This window comes from Lethenteron reissneri, chromosome 42, assembly GCF_015708825.2.
Source record: "Lethenteron reissneri isolate LAM-NWPU_2019-01 chromosome 42, ASM1570882v1, whole genome shotgun sequence".
NCBI lineage: Eukaryota > Metazoa > Chordata > Hyperoartia > Petromyzontiformes > Petromyzontidae > Lethenteron > Lethenteron reissneri.
In genome coordinates, this window is record NC_083820.1 from 11,251,337 (window position 1) to 11,267,195 (window position 15,859).

Consider the following 15,859-nt stretch of genomic DNA (forward strand, 5'->3'; position numbering starts at 1 on the left):
GCTAAAGCGCTACTGCTGTCCGTGATGACGTGCCCGGTCTCACCAGACGTCGGGAGCTAAGCAGGATTTTTGAGCCTGGACGGTGCTTGGGTGGGTTTGCCACTCGGCGCAAGAGGCCTGCGTAATTGGCGGTGTGGGCAGCGCAGCAAAACCCATTGCTGTTCCGCAGTTGCCCCGCCCCCCCACACCACCTTCACCTTCCCGCGCTGACCAGCGTGGTGAAGTGTGGTCGATTATCCGTCACACCTCGCAAGGCGGTGGGGAGACCCTCATCCAGTAGTTGATTGACACAAGCGGGGCTTTACGTGTGCGTAACGTACCGGTAATTTTTACCTACGTTAACGATTTGTACATTTAATCTACTCGGTACGGAATTCGCGGCACCGTGAATATTCGAGCACCGTGCTATCTCGTCTGGTGATCTAAAGACATCAAAACCACGGATTTATCGATTGCCACGAGTTTAAAAAAAGAATTCTGTTGAAGCGGTGCACACTTGGCCACGCAGGCTGAACTGTAGCACCGCCACCGCTGTTCGGCTTCTAATAGTTGGCAGCCATCGTCACCCACACGGTGGCACTGTCGTGTTAACCGCAGCGACGGCAGCCACACTCGGGGTTGCCACGATACGGTGACACCACGGCACATCTCATGCCGTGTGCCATCCACGATAATCCTATTATCCGATGAGCGAAATACCGCTGAGATTTTCGTAATTTGATTTGTTGCAATTCGTATTTTTATCTCCAGACCAAAAATAAACGAGATAACAAACTCAGGAATCAAAGTTGTAACTGAATGGGTATTGTCCATTACGATTAGCGCATTGAAAATTTTCCAGCCAAAGCAATTATGACAACGCCATCGTTTTTGCGCTTTTTTCTAATTGTTTTAATATGTTCAGGGTGACTGACAGTGTGCTCGTTATGAAGTGTTCTTGATGACAATGATTTTCTAATCGTTGAAGAAAACAAATCGAACACTTCTTGGTAAACTGATCTCGTGAAAATCGATATCGCGATCACCCTGGCACACACGATGCCCGGGTGACGAAGCTCAATGCCGAGTGGCGTGGCGACGGTCACCGTAGACCCCCACGGCACTTTTGCCCAGGTACGTGGAGATCGCGGCGTGACTCCATTGTACACGTCACGTCAGTCACGCCGCTCGCCAAACCCGTGCCAAGATGCTGCGCATTAAACGTGGCTTTTGGCATTGCGAGTTTGTGAATAATTATTTAAATCAGCAATGGGACGTGCGCGCTGCCGGACGGGAAGCTCGTGACCAAATTGCCTGGAGTGCACCGAATCCCCGCAGATCTTGGAAGCTAAGCAGGTTAGAGCCTGGATAGCGCTCGTTATGAGTGACCACCGTGCGTGCAACACACAGGTTTAGTCGGCGTGCATGGCCAAGTAGAGGGCAGTACAGCAGCAAATTCCGCTCTTGTTCTGCATCCCTCCCCCCGCCCACACTTTTACCAACCCACGCTGACCGGCGTGGTGAGGTATTGCCCGCAAGGTGTGGGGAGCCACCCCCATCCAGCAGTGGATTGACAAACCGGGCTACACACGCACATGTGGGTAGCCTGTGGAAAATCCCGCTGTCAGCGGACGTGTGAGCGCATGAGTCGAACCCGTGTGCGTGGTGCTTGCTGGCAGGAAGCTGATAATACTTGAGTCTCATTGGATTCGTTGTTTCGCCCGCTCCCTCCTCCTCCAGGTGTCCCACGCCGGGCTGCGATGGCTCGGGGCACATCACGGGCAACTACACTTCGCACAGAAGGTTGGGAACGTTCGCTTGAATCGATCGTCGCCGAGTAAAGCACCGTCAGTGACCGTCATTTTAAAATAGCTCCGTTGACGCATCTGCTCAGTGTTGATGGCCACGTGGTGTTTGGCACGATGTCCGACGTTTTGCTCCACGTGCCGGGAGATTAGATCTTTTTTTGGAACTCCCAAGCACGTGGCAGCGAAACGTCAGACATCGTGCCGAGCAAAACGCAGCACGAAACGTGGAACACATTGGCGAGCAGTGCAGCACGATCGGTAAAACCTTAAGCGCCGTCGCTTTTAATACCAGATAAAATACCGCCAGGCATAGCTATAAATAGAAGTAGTTTTATAAAGTCAGTGTGGCAATTTATTTATTTATTGCTGGTTAGAGTACATAATGTTTCTCAGCTAACGTTAAAATTTATGATTTCTCCAATCAGCCTGTCGGGTTGCCCACGTGCCAAGAAAAGTGGCATCAAGGTGGTGCCAATCAAGGAAGACAAGGAGGACCAGGAGAGCATCAGGTACAGAAGCAAGAGCCTTCTCTTCTCAGTACCTGAAGTGATCGGTCGTCCGGACTTCAGGTGACCCACACATGTGGTCCAGCGCACTCACCTGGAGAGTCGGGGTGGCGTCGTGGTGCACGCTCCAAATTTTTGACACCGTTATAAATTTCAATCTCAATTGGGAAGCCACAAAACAACTTCGCCGCTTACTGGGCAGACCGATGCCCAATCGCTCGGCGACAAATTTGATTTTATTTGATCTATTATAATTTTACCAGGTGAGGCCCACTAAGCTATATAGATCTTTTTTTAGAAGCGACTTGGCCACAAATGATAGTTCAAAGAAGTGGCTTATCATGTGGAAATGTATAGCAGCGAACTAATCTAAACGCACGTTTTTGAATGTGGAGGGAAAAAAACGGAGGACCCGGAGAAAAATCCACGTGACCACGGGAAGAGAGACATGCAAACTCCAAATATACAGGCATCAGGGCCGGGATCGAATCCATGACCTCCTGTATACCAGGCGAAGTAGTTAACATCTCGCTCCCGTGGCACCCTCGGGGCACACAGTGAAGACATTCCTGAAGGAAACTCTTCTTATCGTTATTTACGTCTGTGCACTCAAATGTGTCTTTGGTTTTGCACTGTATTATGACCTGTCTGGGCCTAGAGTCTCCTAAGCATAAATAACTGGCTTTCCATGTTATTTAAACAAGCATCACTGTTAAATACTGAGAATGTGGCAAGGTTAACACCACAGCTCAAACCAAAAATATATATTGACATTGGTCGCAGAAACGCAACCCTTCAGGTTGCCCTGCACACTTCCACATCACAGGAGAGCCGGGTTAAGAGTTTCCCTTTGTTAAAATAATTTACCGCGCAGAGCACGCAACGTTTACCCCTTGCGCCCGTCCCATCGCCATCCCCGCCGCCCCCCGTTTCACGTCGGTTTAATTTAGTTGCTCGAGTGCGCAGGACACGTCACCTTCCTCGGCTGCCGAGACGTCAATTAGGCGGCTCGTTAAGATTCCGACGGGGGACACCGCCAAGGCGCCCGCTGAGACCCGGGCGCCGGCGTTCTCGCCGTTAACGACGAGCGGAGGACGAGGGAGGGGGGGAGGGGTCTCGCTCGTTAGGGTTGGGAGGCGAAGCGGCCGCTCGGATTGTGACCCACGGCGTGATTAGTGTAAGGCGGGAGGAGTGGGCGGGGGCCGGTGGCATAGCGGTTAGCGCGCCACGCTCAGTAGCCGACAGATCCGTGCTCTGCTTTTTCGTCGCGGCTGATATCCGTTAGGAGGAGTGATTCTTGTACCCGTCCTGGTTTCCACCTATGCTCCTTGTCTTCACTGACCAGCGTGGTGAGGTGTGGTAAAATGACCCCCATGACTGCCATGGCGTGGCGAGGAATTTATCGAGCGATGGATAGAAAAAGGGCTGAAAGTTTTCATGAATTATAGAGTTGACGGATCACTCGAAGACCCTGTTACGTGAGTTGCCCACACGAAGGGCCATTGGGGTCTCTGTAGGCCACAGTACAGCAAGTAGGCTGCTTACCCATCTGTGTGGAGTGCGTGGGTTGTTTCTAGGCACTCTGGTTTCCTGCCACACTCGCATCAGTCATCTGCTCGTTGAGGGCCTCCCTGCGCCGTTTTAGCCATGAGGGTTATTTGACCATACTTCACCACGCCGGTCAGTGCGGGGTTAGTGAAGGTGGAAGGAGTAAAGGAGAGAAGTTATTTTGCTGCACAGCTCTTTGCTACCCACAGCATCTCATACACCTTTTATGTACGGTTCATGGTGCTCACCCATCTGAGCATTATCCGGGCTCATCCCTCATTAGCTTTCTAGGCACGCGTTCCGCATGAATGTTTGGTCACGTGTGATCAACATTTATTTTCTGAAAAAAACGCCGTCCGACTCAACGAGGTTAATTTGAAGAAAGTTTATTACTTTTGAAATGCTCCAGGCAGCAGCAGTTTGTGTTTAGTTTTGTGCACTGAATCGTGACAGTCGTGGTGCTGAGCAGTGGATTTTCGTTTATATTTAAGGTGAAATGGTAAAGGTGCAGCCCTGCAATTGCTAACTCATGCCACTGCTGGAACGATTTCTGTTAGAGGCCCTCCAGAGGGTAAACAACAATAGAATACTGTGATTATTGTTAACATAATTCATGTTTGTGTGAAACACAAAGTGATGTGGCCGCATGTTTGTCGTTCAACAACAATGACAACACAATATGCATAATCTTTGGTTCTTTCGGTAAAGTCACGTAGATAGAATATATTTTTTATAAAAACAAAAACTCACGAAGTTTTGATCGCAACACCACTTGTGTTGCGATCGAAACGTCGTCGTGAGTTTTTGGTTTTCATTAAATTTGTAAATGTTTCTATTTCTTATTTTATTACTTTCTATCTACGTGACTTTACCGAAAGAACCAAACAATATGAATTCCTGCAGTCGCGAAAGTTTTAAATCTAAATTTAACACAATATACAAGTATAACTTGTAATTCGAACGGTATTCGCTCACTCGAGTAGAGTGAGAACAACCCTCGAGATGTGAGCAGCAACCTCGGACCAGCTGGTAAGCCAGCCACGCGGGGAGCCGGCGCCAACAATTTCCCAAGCTCTGCGGTCCGCTACATACGTAGTGGTTGTCGGCCAATTAACGAGTGTTCACGTGCGAGGAGGAAACGCTCTATCCCATACAGCCGGAACAGGTTGAGTCCACATTGTTTCTGTACTGCCTTCTCTTGGCGAGCCAGGGTATGGCAAACTCGACGCCCACGGGAAGGGAGTTGCACAACGCTCACGCGGTGATCTACCAACCCTCGCTGCCTCCGCATTGCTGGATTACAGGCCACATGCGTAGCCACCACCGCCCTGCGAGCGTTTAAAGCGTCGGTTGTTATCGGTTCAGTTCACCGGTGAGTTCAAGAACAAAATCCTCACCAACAAACTTAGCAGTTAGACACGAGCAAAGTTTCACCTGAAACTTCATCCTCGTGTCGTGCAACCCGAGAGTCAGAATGATCGCCACGTCTCCCAGCCCCACAAATCAATTACGAATCATCAGCGCTGACCGTGAACCACTTTGCTCGTGACATTATCGCCGTCGTCGTTACTGTTAAACCTTTACACCTGCGCGGAATTGTAACGTCGCCCGGCGCCGCCCGTCGTGCCGCCCAGGTGTCCCGTGCCGGGCTGTGCGGGCCAGGGCCACGTGACGGGGAAGTACACGTCGCACCGCAGCGCGTCGGGCTGCCCGCTGGCGGCAAGGCGTCAGCGTGAGGGCTCGCTGCCCAGCCTGCCCTTCTCCTGGAAGGGCAGCAAGGTGGAGGGGGCGCAGTGCCCCACGCCGGGCTGCGACGGCTCGGGCCACGCCAGCGGCACCTTCCTCTCGCACCGCAGGTAGCGACGGTCGCCGTCCATCCTCCCGACGACGGCGAGACGATTTGCTACGTGGACCGTTACCCGCCTGTTCCGTCGGTTGCCCCCGGCTGCTGGGCCATTAAAGCGACACCCAATAATGCAAATCGTTGTTTTAACACGCGGGCTTTCGCGACCAGTGTTATTATCCACAATAGAGGTTTCTTTGGGTTAGATCGCGTAGATATAAATGTGTCGTTCAACCCGCCACCACCCGACAGAGCCAATTTGTAAGGTTGGCCAACAATTCCTTACCCTGATATATCGACACCGGGGTAGACGCACGATGCTGATTTTTCAGTTTAGTTCTCCTTCCCCCCACACCTCCGGTTATCAGGGTTGACTACGTACGGTGCGAATGAAGTTCAACAACTATGAAATATGTTTATTCAAATGTGGTGGGACACTCTTCGGGCAGATCTTGAAGGTCTTCTAGGCTACATCTCTGCCATGCAGCGGCTGTGAGATGTGCGCGTTGGCTTTAGACCTTCCGAGGCCTGCACCCTGGGGGAATTGGTCACATGTAGTAAACGTTACCTTCCTGAGACTCGTGAGGCTTTTTTGAGGAAAAATCTACGCCGTGGTAGCTTTGCGCACCGGATAGTGAGAGGCGCGGTGTGGCGGCGTCGAAAGCTTTTTGGTCACGATGGCATTTCAGGCGTGGATCTTGGTGCTGAATCTCCGCTCTGTGCCGTTGTCGCTTGCAGCCTCTCGGGGTGCCCCAGAGCCACCTCGGCCATGAAGCGAGCGAAGCTGTCCGGGGAGGAGATGATGACCATCAAGCTGCGGGCAAGCAACGGTGAGGGTGCGCGCTCACACTCCCCACCTGCTGTGCGTTCTTCATCAACCCCTGCACTTTGTATCACAGATTTACAACCCTGGGACGCATTGCTTTTTTTTAAAAAACCTCGCCGCCGATGTTATGCTTGAAAAACTCAACAAATACATCAATACCAAACGCCGTGGCTTTAAAAGTAAAAAATATTAAATAGGTGATGTTATTGGCACATGAAGCGAGTAGACCTCTCTGCGGAGGATTATATTTGGATAATTTATTAAAAATGATAAAAACTTAAAAAACATTTTTATTTTACCAGCTGATGCCCACTGAGCTATATAGCTCTATTTCAGAAGCGACCTGGCTTTCACAAATGATAGCTCAACGAAGTGGCTTATCATCACGTGGAAATGTAGAGCAGCCAAATACTCTAAAAGCATGTTTCTAAATGTGGACGGAAAAACCGGAGCACGGAGAGAGAGAGAGAGAGATACCGCCAACTCCAAATGTACAACAGGTGTCAGGGACGGGATTGAACCCACGCCCTCTTGTATACCAGGCGAGGTAGTTGACATTTCCTAGCCACCGTGATGATGACGAGAAAGACACCGCAAACGACAAACATACAGCAGGCGTCAGGGGACGGGATCGAACCCACGCCCTCCTGTATACCAGGCGAGAGAAATAACATTTCCTAGCCACCGTGATGATGACGAGAGAGACACCGCAAACGACAAACATACAGCAGGCGCCAGGGTACGGGATCGAACCCACGACCTCCTGCACACCAGGCGAGGTAGTTAACATCTCGCCACCGTGTTTCATTCTTTCCCCCCCGATACTCTCCGGGACGTTTGCCGGCGCCGCGTTGCCGTGCCGACCAGCAGGCGTGGAAAACGACGAGGAAATCCGGCAACTGGACGAGGAGATCAAGGAGCTGAACGAGTCCAACTCGCAGATGGAGGCCGACATGATTCGACTCAAGACACAGGTGGGGGACGCGGACCCGAGCTCAGGAGGAGACGATCACTCTCAGGCAATTAATTCACTGACTCGGGGGGGGGGGGGGGGTCGTCACTCCACTGTTGGTGCTGCGTGCCTGGCTTGTTGTTGTTGTCTTTATATTCAAAACTAAAACCACAACAAACTATTTTCTATCTTCCCATTCATTGCCCACCTGTGCTCCGTAGCTTCTTTTTTTTTTTAAGTGGACCTGGCCATCGCAAATGATAGCTCCACGAAGTGACTTATCATCGCGTTGAAATTTATAGCAGCCAAATACTCTAAACGCATGATGCCGATTCAAAATGCGGAGGGGAAATACATGCAAACTCTGATAAAAGGGGAAAACCATATTCTCATATTTTCGTACTGGCAAAGGAGGTCCCATGATGTAGATGCTCACCCCGAGCTCTCATTACTCTGATAGTGCATTGTCTTTGGGCTGTACGCCTTCTGGCGTCCTCTGGTCTAATACCATTTGAGACTAGGCTCAAAGAAGCTGTCTCTGGTGTGGAACAATCAGTTTCAAAGACAATGCATATATTATCAGAGTATGTTTTTTGTTTGCATTTTGACCACAAGTATTGTGGTTAATGCAGTTACATGATTCATTGTAAAAGGTTTCAGTTTGGTGTTTTAACAACCTGTTTTGTTGCCAGTTAAAACGGGAAAACCCTATTCTAATATTTTGGTACTGGCAAAGGAGGTCCCATGATCTAAATATACAGGCGTCAGGGTCGGGATCGAACCCGGGGAAGGGAGTTAATATCTCGCCAACGTGGCACCCACATCTTCTTTCCACTCGTCAACCCAGGCGCAGGGTTTGTTTGATTACTGGTTCACCACATTGATCAAAAAACGATGAAAGACGGTTAATACCAGTTTCCCGCACATTTATAAATGTCTCGCGATAAACACATCTTTAACGTGATAACTAAGACACGTCGGGCGTCGCCGTGGTATAATGGTTACCACACTGGTCACCGGTTCTATTCCACTGAGTCTGGTCAGCATGGAACCGGCAATCGATGATGATGATAATGGTGTCCGGTTTGTCGTTGAAGAACGCTACTTTGGGAGGCGCCGGACTGGTGTTTCCCCGCTTACGGCTTTGCGTTGAAACCTCGCTGCAGATCACGAGCATGGAGAACAGCCTCCAGACGATGGAGCAGGAGAACCGCGTCATCGAGCAGCAGAACGAGGCTCTCCTCCAGGAGCTGAGCAGCCTGAGCCAGGCCCTCATCTGCAGCCTCTCCAACGTGCAGCTGCCCCACATGGTACCCGCTCAGGCGCGAGGGCATTGAGCACATTTCCAGAAATGTTGAGAGAGATGAGATATACACGTTTTGCTTATTATCATCATCACCATCAGCCATAATCGATCCACTGCTGGATGGATAACTCCACAAAGCCATCTCCTCAGTGGGTGTGATCCCTTCTTTGGCTCCCACCCAGTTTGGCTGTCGACCATCTAACCTTCTAGCGGTCCGTCCTGCTCCAAGCCCACTTTTTTTTACAGTTTGGGTGATGTCATTAACCCGTGTTAGTCGTCGCCATGCGTCTTTGCGAGATGCGTGCTCAGAATCACATTGAATGACTCAAAGAGGAACACGTGGATTAAGAGAACGTAGTCAAATGAACATTTATTCAAATTAATATTAATCCACATATCTGGAGGAAGTAGTACTCAAAACTCTGCGCAGTTGGATTCCAAAAATTCCATTCTACTGTCCCCTAGGAATCTCTTAGTCCAACTCACAAATTCGCGTCGAGTTTTGTGTTTTATGAACGTCTCTAGAGGACGAAGCGATGCTGCCGCATTGCGGAGTAATGGTTCGGACACCGGACTTGCAATCCAGACATTGCCGGTTCGATCTCCCGGCACAGTGGTTGAAACAATGATGCCAGTTTCTTTAATTCCACCCCTCCGCCTCTGTCCACCCAGCAGTAAAAACCAGTCAGTCGATCGGCAAGTCACGAGCGGTGGCCTAAAGTGTGGGTTCTCCCGCCTCTTTTAAGGCGTCTGGCCGGCGTGGAAGAGTAGGCCACGTACCCTATAGAGAGGGGCTCTCTCGTGCTCCCTCTACGTATACGTACGCTACGTTGAACTTCTTTCGCACCGTACTACGTAGCCAACCGTGCTAATCTCGCGGAGGCCCCTGCGTGAGTAATCTCGCAGGGCTTCTCCGTCAACTTTCTCACCGCTCGAGTTTTATCCAGCGTCGTCTACATTACGCGACGTTCGCGCAACGCTCAAGCCGACGCAGAGGAAGCCGAGACCTCTGCCTTAGAAGGGCGGCGTGCGACCCCTTTCTGCTGCGTTGGCCAAATGGATTTGAGAAGGAGTACCCACGCTTCGCCCCACCGCTTGTGGACATTTGCTGCTCAATTTTGTGGTCTCAGCCTGGTCTCCAAAAAAAAATCCCCCTTAATGTTAAATTCAATTCTTCACTTAATGAGTCAACAATGGCACGGCTGTACCTGTACTTTACTTTGACTTTTTTTTTCACCTTTCCCTACAAGGAACGAACCGAGCGAGTGAGCGCACGTGCGTTTTTGCCTTTTCCTTTCAGGGTCCGATCAACGAGCAGAACTTTGACGCGTACGTCACCAAGCTGACGGACATGTACAGCAACCAGGACCACTACCAGAGTCCCGAGCAGAAGGCCCTGCTGGACACCATCCGCCAGGCTGTCAAGGGCATCCAGGTGTGAGGGGCGGGGTGCCTCTCACGGCCGCCCCTCTGCCGTGGCAGCCGCAGCGCGCCGTCCACGCTGAGTTGCCGGGGTAGCGGGGTGCCCGAGCTCCTCTCCGTCGACACCGTGGCAGCGCCGAGGGTGCATTGAAGTCTCGACCGACCGGCCGAGGGAAGGGACCTTGGACCAACTCCTTCCCGCCACCCCCCCACCCCCCACCTGTTCCGACGATGAGGTTTCATTTCCACCACCTCCTGCAGCAGCCGAGGTTTCTCAACCGCCTCTCGCAAAGGTTCTAGTTCACCGCCAGAAAAAACGAAAAGAGTTAAAATGTCAAATATTTTCGCGACGAAGCAAGGTAGACGTGTTAACGGAATGGACGGATCTCGGTTTAACGTCTGCGGAGAGAACGGCGCAAAGGGGTGGTTTTTTGGTTTGCGAAATATTCGACTGTGTTTGCCGCTGTGTTAGGCGTTGGACGAATCACTTTGTTGAGTGCCGTGCCATGACGCGGCAGAGGATCGGCTCCGGCCACTTTGCTGGCGGCGGCGGCGGCGTCGGCGTCAGTGGTGGCGGTGGTGGCGGCGCCGCTTGTCGGAGGGGAAACGTTTTTGGGAAGGGGTCCTGTCGTAGTGTTCGAGAGAGAAAAAAAATTCGCTCAAAGAATCATGTTCTGTTTTAAACAAACAAAAATGTTTTACCAACTTAACATTGTCGTAGGTATTTAAGAATTTTCAGTAAGTGTTGGTGTCTTAAGAAAGTGAAAAAATGTAGAAGTTAGACATAGATTTCATAAAATAATACACAATTCTATTATCTCCCATAATACACTTGACCATGAGCAGCATTTTGACAATCCATTGCAGACAAAGACAATTGCTGTTTCACCGAGCCTGTGGGCTGAGTATATTCCGTTATGGAAAAGTAAAACAAGCGCTATAATCAATGCAAACGTTAATATAATCATTCCGATAGTAGCAAAATGGAAAAAAATGATACAATCAAACTGGAAATTGTGGCTTTTACACGAACATATTTGGATAATAATTTATTCTAGTTGCGGATTGTTTTCGTGAGTATTTATTTATTTATCTATCGTTGCAGGCTTGAGCTCAGGATGATTTCAGCCGGGCGTTTCTAACGCGTCGAAATGGCGCAGATCGGTACGGAGAAACACGCGTCAGTACCTCCACCCCTGCCACTCTTCTCAATTCACATTTAACCCTGACGACGAACACGGGGCATACGTTAGCTAGCAACGCATATTTACACAAAGTAGAACTTTTTGTACGTGGCCTCAAAGAACACACAGTTTAAGCGGGAATACAGATTGCGTCTATGCACGTCGAAATGTCTGGCACTAAATCCACGCGTTTATTTACAGGTGTGTGTGTGTGTGTGCGTGCGCGCACGTGTGCGTTGTGCGTGTGTAGTTTATGTACAATCTGCCAGCGGACCCCACCCAAGGGTTTTCATGTCGCAATCAGGTGAAGCAGCTGTGAGCAAAACGAGAGAAGAGAGAGAGGAAAAATGCACAGCAAGGAGGAAGGCCTTGTGAAACTTTTCAGTACTGTAATTTTATCATGCAACTTAATATATATAAAACATAGTATATATAAGGAATGACAAAACTTAAAAAATTCAAAAGGACGCAGAGAGTAGGAGAAAAAAAATTACATGGTTGCATCTTTTTGCCGTATTGAAATTATTTTTAAATTATTTTTATGGTATGAAGTGCTGGTAGCTTCCATTTTGAGTTTTGCTACCATTTATAAGTATTAACAGTAATGTGATGTTACAAAAGAATAATGGGTTTTAGCTTGATCCCAAAAACCAAAACTTTTGTCTTAGTATCAACATTTGAAGAAAACAATGCGGGTTTGTTGTGACACGGGATTTGTGTTTGGGCTCGGGATGGGTTCTTGAATAAGAAGAAGAAACATCACAATGAACACTTTGCAAATCAACTTTTACATTTCACCAATGCATGATAAGCCTTGTTACGCCATTATTATTTTTTTTACACTGGAGTATACTGTACTAGTAATCGTATTCTTCTCGCAAAAACCGTTGTGACAAAAAAAAGTGAAAAAAACTTTTAAAAAATCGAACGAGCTAGATGAGAAGCGTAGAGGGAGGGGGGGGGGGAGGAGGAGGAGGTCAATGGAACGTGCCGCGCTCGTGGTCACCGCTTAGGCAGCCGCTCGCGCACAACAAAGTCGCGGAGTGCTTTTTTGTTTTGTTCGTCGCGCGCTCTGCAGTTGTCGCCGCTCTCTCCGATTGGGGAATTTTTTTAATTCAGGGGGGGGCGGCGGCCGGGAGGGGGTCGTGCCCCCCCCCCCCCCCCCACCGGGCGCCGTCGGCGTCGTCGTCGTCAGACCGAGCGTGGCGCGGCACCCCGAGGAGAGCACGGCGGAGAGAGCGCGCTTGGCTTTTTGTTTTAGCTGCCCCCCCATCCCCCACCCAACATTGCTTGTGGCTGAAACCACGGCCCCCCTCAAACAGCCCGACAAGCTCCCCATGCCTCCTCCCCCCCCCCGCTCTCCCCGCGATAGCCACTCAGAACACTGAGCCTTCAAAAGCATTTATAATTGTTATTGTTGTCGTTGATTTGTTTTACAATGCAGTGTTTTAAAAATATATATTTATTACTATTTATTGCTAATATTATTGAATAACTTAAAAGCGGAGAGTAAATGTTCGTCGTTACTATTTATAGTTTTTTTTTCAGTGCTCTTTTTAAAAAAAAAGTTTTTTTTTAATATAAACAAAAATTTGTACAAATAGAATTATTTTTCTTTAATTTTTTGTTGGCGACCGCCGATCGTTTTATTTTTTATTTTTCGAAATGCAGCAGGCGAACGTTGCAATACAGGAGGCTGTCGGTGTTGAGCGCGCCTGAGAGGGCGCGCGCGTGCGTGTGTGTCAAGTGAAGTGGCCACCTTTGGAGCCCAAGCCTTGTGTGCTTACAGCTTTGCAATCCATGCATGTTTCATACGGATACAAAGTATAACCATGAATAAAGTTGCTTCTGAAAGGTGCACTGCGTGTGTGTTTACACGAGGGGGCAGTGCAATGCAACGCCAAATGCTCGTCCGTGTGCAGCCTCTGTGGAAAGCAGAGGCAGGAGGTGGTCCGGGCCTGTTTTGGGATGGCCAGGATCGCACAAAGCTTCACGGAGGCCCAAGGGTTGGAGGCCCAAAGGGAGAATGTCACATGGGACTCTTTTTTGTAGCGAGGCCCAGAATAAAATGCCTACTCTTAGGTTTTTTCGGTAAAGTCACGTAGGTCACGTAGGTAGGTGAGTATGAATCCTTGCAGTCACAAAAGCTTCAAATCTAGAATGAAATGCCTCTCTTACCCTCCAACCCCGCTCCCTCTCGAGGTGGCCCTGGGTATGGTCGCCCCCCAATCAAAACTGCTGGTGCCCATGCCGACACCCCACCACCCCATCACCCCATCACCTCTACTAAGGTCACAATATAGAGAGAGAGAGCATGTGTCCACATCTCTAGTCAAGGCAGTGTTAGAAACACACACCTGTCAAGCCCTGCTCAGTGCCGACCTTATGACAGAACAATTCAGACCTTATTGGTCACCCCGTGGTGCCCTTGTACATCTGAACGTTCATCCTACAAAGTCCCATCACAGGGGATAAATACAAACAAATAGACACGAACAATCTTTTGCTCACTTTCCCTGTACAAGAATACGGGTAACCCGGATGAGTTGACAGGTATGGAAACACATTTCTCTCGTGTTGTGTGCATGAGCGTGTTGTGTCGCTGGACGTGGTGCCGATGTGTCACATTCAGAAATGACTCCTGCACAGCATCCATGCCCATGGCTTGCGGGAGGGGGGGGGGGACCAGACCCACAGGATGAGACCAGTTCGTATGAATCGTAGACCAGTGCTGTCCCAGCATCTGGGCGATACTACGCGTACATAGTCCGCCCACGTTCAGGACTCTTAAGTGACTCCACATTCAGCCACCGTGCAAGTGGGGGTCAAAACACTTCTCCACCTTTGATTCCTCGGCTCACGTGGAGACCTTGGCCTACTCGAGTGTTGCGTCTCATCGGCGAGTCTTCAACGACTGCAGGAACACTTCGCGCTGCTCTTGAGCACCGCTTTATTTCGGGATTTTCACACCTAAAATTCTTACGAATTTGCTCATTAAAAACATTAACTTACCTATTATACCATTAATCGTGCTTTTCGTTGCTGGACATTTGGGCCTGTGCTCATCAACACGAAATAAACAACATTTTAAGTGGCGGGCAATAATTCCACTGCAGCCTTTAAGTTTCTGCAGGAGAAAGTATCGCTGCCTTTGACATTTCTTGAATGTTCTTACAAAGAGCAGGCAGCGAACAAGGGAAGCCCTGAAAATAATATAATTGGAGCTACTAAGGTTAGGTCAGGAATAGAAAACCTTAATTTTGCGGGTCTATTGAGCATGCCCAATACAGCCACACTGAAATTAGCAATATATTCATCGTCGGCTATTTTCTATCCACTGCTGTATGAAGGCTGCCCCCACGTTGTTTCCCGATCCCTCGTGGTCCAGCGATCCGTCTCCTGCTCATGAGCTCATCTCATCACTCCATCTCAACGTTGATTCTCATCCCCTTGGGTGTGTTGCCTCCTTTGGCTGATATTCAACCATCAGCCTCATCCATCGGCTATGATTAAAACGATGTCCTGCCCAAGCCCACTTACGAAAACAATTAACATGTCCGACCCTACTTCCCTGTTGCCCTCTGACCTGTTGCTGCATGTTTTTTTCCACTCGGTGTAATTCCAAACACGCACATCTCCACGATTATTCGCTCACTTTTCAGCGTCTTCATTTGTCCATGACTCCAATCCACGTGTCGGAGCAGCTAAAGTTGACTGATTGAATTGTTCCTCTCTACGCACGTTGTCATGCCGCTGTTCACTATGAATATAGGAATTCACATTCTGATGGTGGTGCGGCTTTACCCTATGCATCTATGGCATTGATCATCGTTCTTTAGCGATATTGCATTTCGAGCAGTACATATTGTTCAAAATCAAAGGCTCCGTGCTGCAGCCCCTAAAGCCGCTGTGTTCATCCCCCAGTGCGCATTTCGCATCCATCTCTGCCAAAGGTGGCATTGCATTGCCAACCCAGGCGTCATCGCCACACAACGCTCGTGCGTACATGACGGCCAAGTCATCGCAGCATTAATGAGTGTTGGCATTCATTAAGCCACTGTGAACGGCATCTATTAAATTATGAAATTACTATGCTGCACAGTCCGCTAATTATCACAATTGGGCCATAAATAAGCGGAGTAATTCCCACACCATGAAAAACATAATTTCCTGTGTTGGCTGCGTTCCCCCGACTGGCAGCTCAATTTTCATTGCTCCTTGGTTTTTTTGCCGTTGTGTTTCTACAGAAAACACGTCGTTCACCAAACAACAACGACGAAAAGAACAAAAAGAAGAAACATGCACAAAGACGCTTGGAGAGATTTGCATGCTTGGCATTACGTTGAGAGACAGGATGAGGAATACGTGGACGCGTGAACATACGCGGGTTAGTTAAAGATATAAGACGTACTTAGTTCAAGACTTAATTAGTTAAAGACGTAATTAGTTAAAGACGTAATTAGCAACGTTAATGGACTTTGGGCA

At 49.2% G+C, this 15,859-nt stretch overlaps 1 protein-coding gene across 1 annotated transcript in view; it reads left to right on the forward strand.

The window, feature by feature from the left end:
- LOC133353050 (myelin transcription factor 1-like) overlaps window positions 1-13,232 on the forward strand; it is a 92,558-nt gene extending 79,326 nt beyond the window's left edge. The window contains 7 exon segments of the mRNA XM_061569144.1: window positions 1,720-1,782; window positions 2,213-2,356; window positions 5,476-5,697; window positions 6,423-6,514; window positions 7,378-7,529; window positions 8,629-8,772; window positions 10,069-13,232. Of these exon segments, the coding sequence (XP_061425128.1) occupies window positions 1,720-1,782; window positions 2,213-2,356; window positions 5,476-5,697; window positions 6,423-6,514; window positions 7,378-7,529; window positions 8,629-8,772; window positions 10,069-10,209 (958 nt within the window). The 3' untranslated portion in view covers window positions 10,210-13,232.
- The last annotated feature ends 2,627 nt before the right edge of the window (window positions 13,233-15,859 follow it).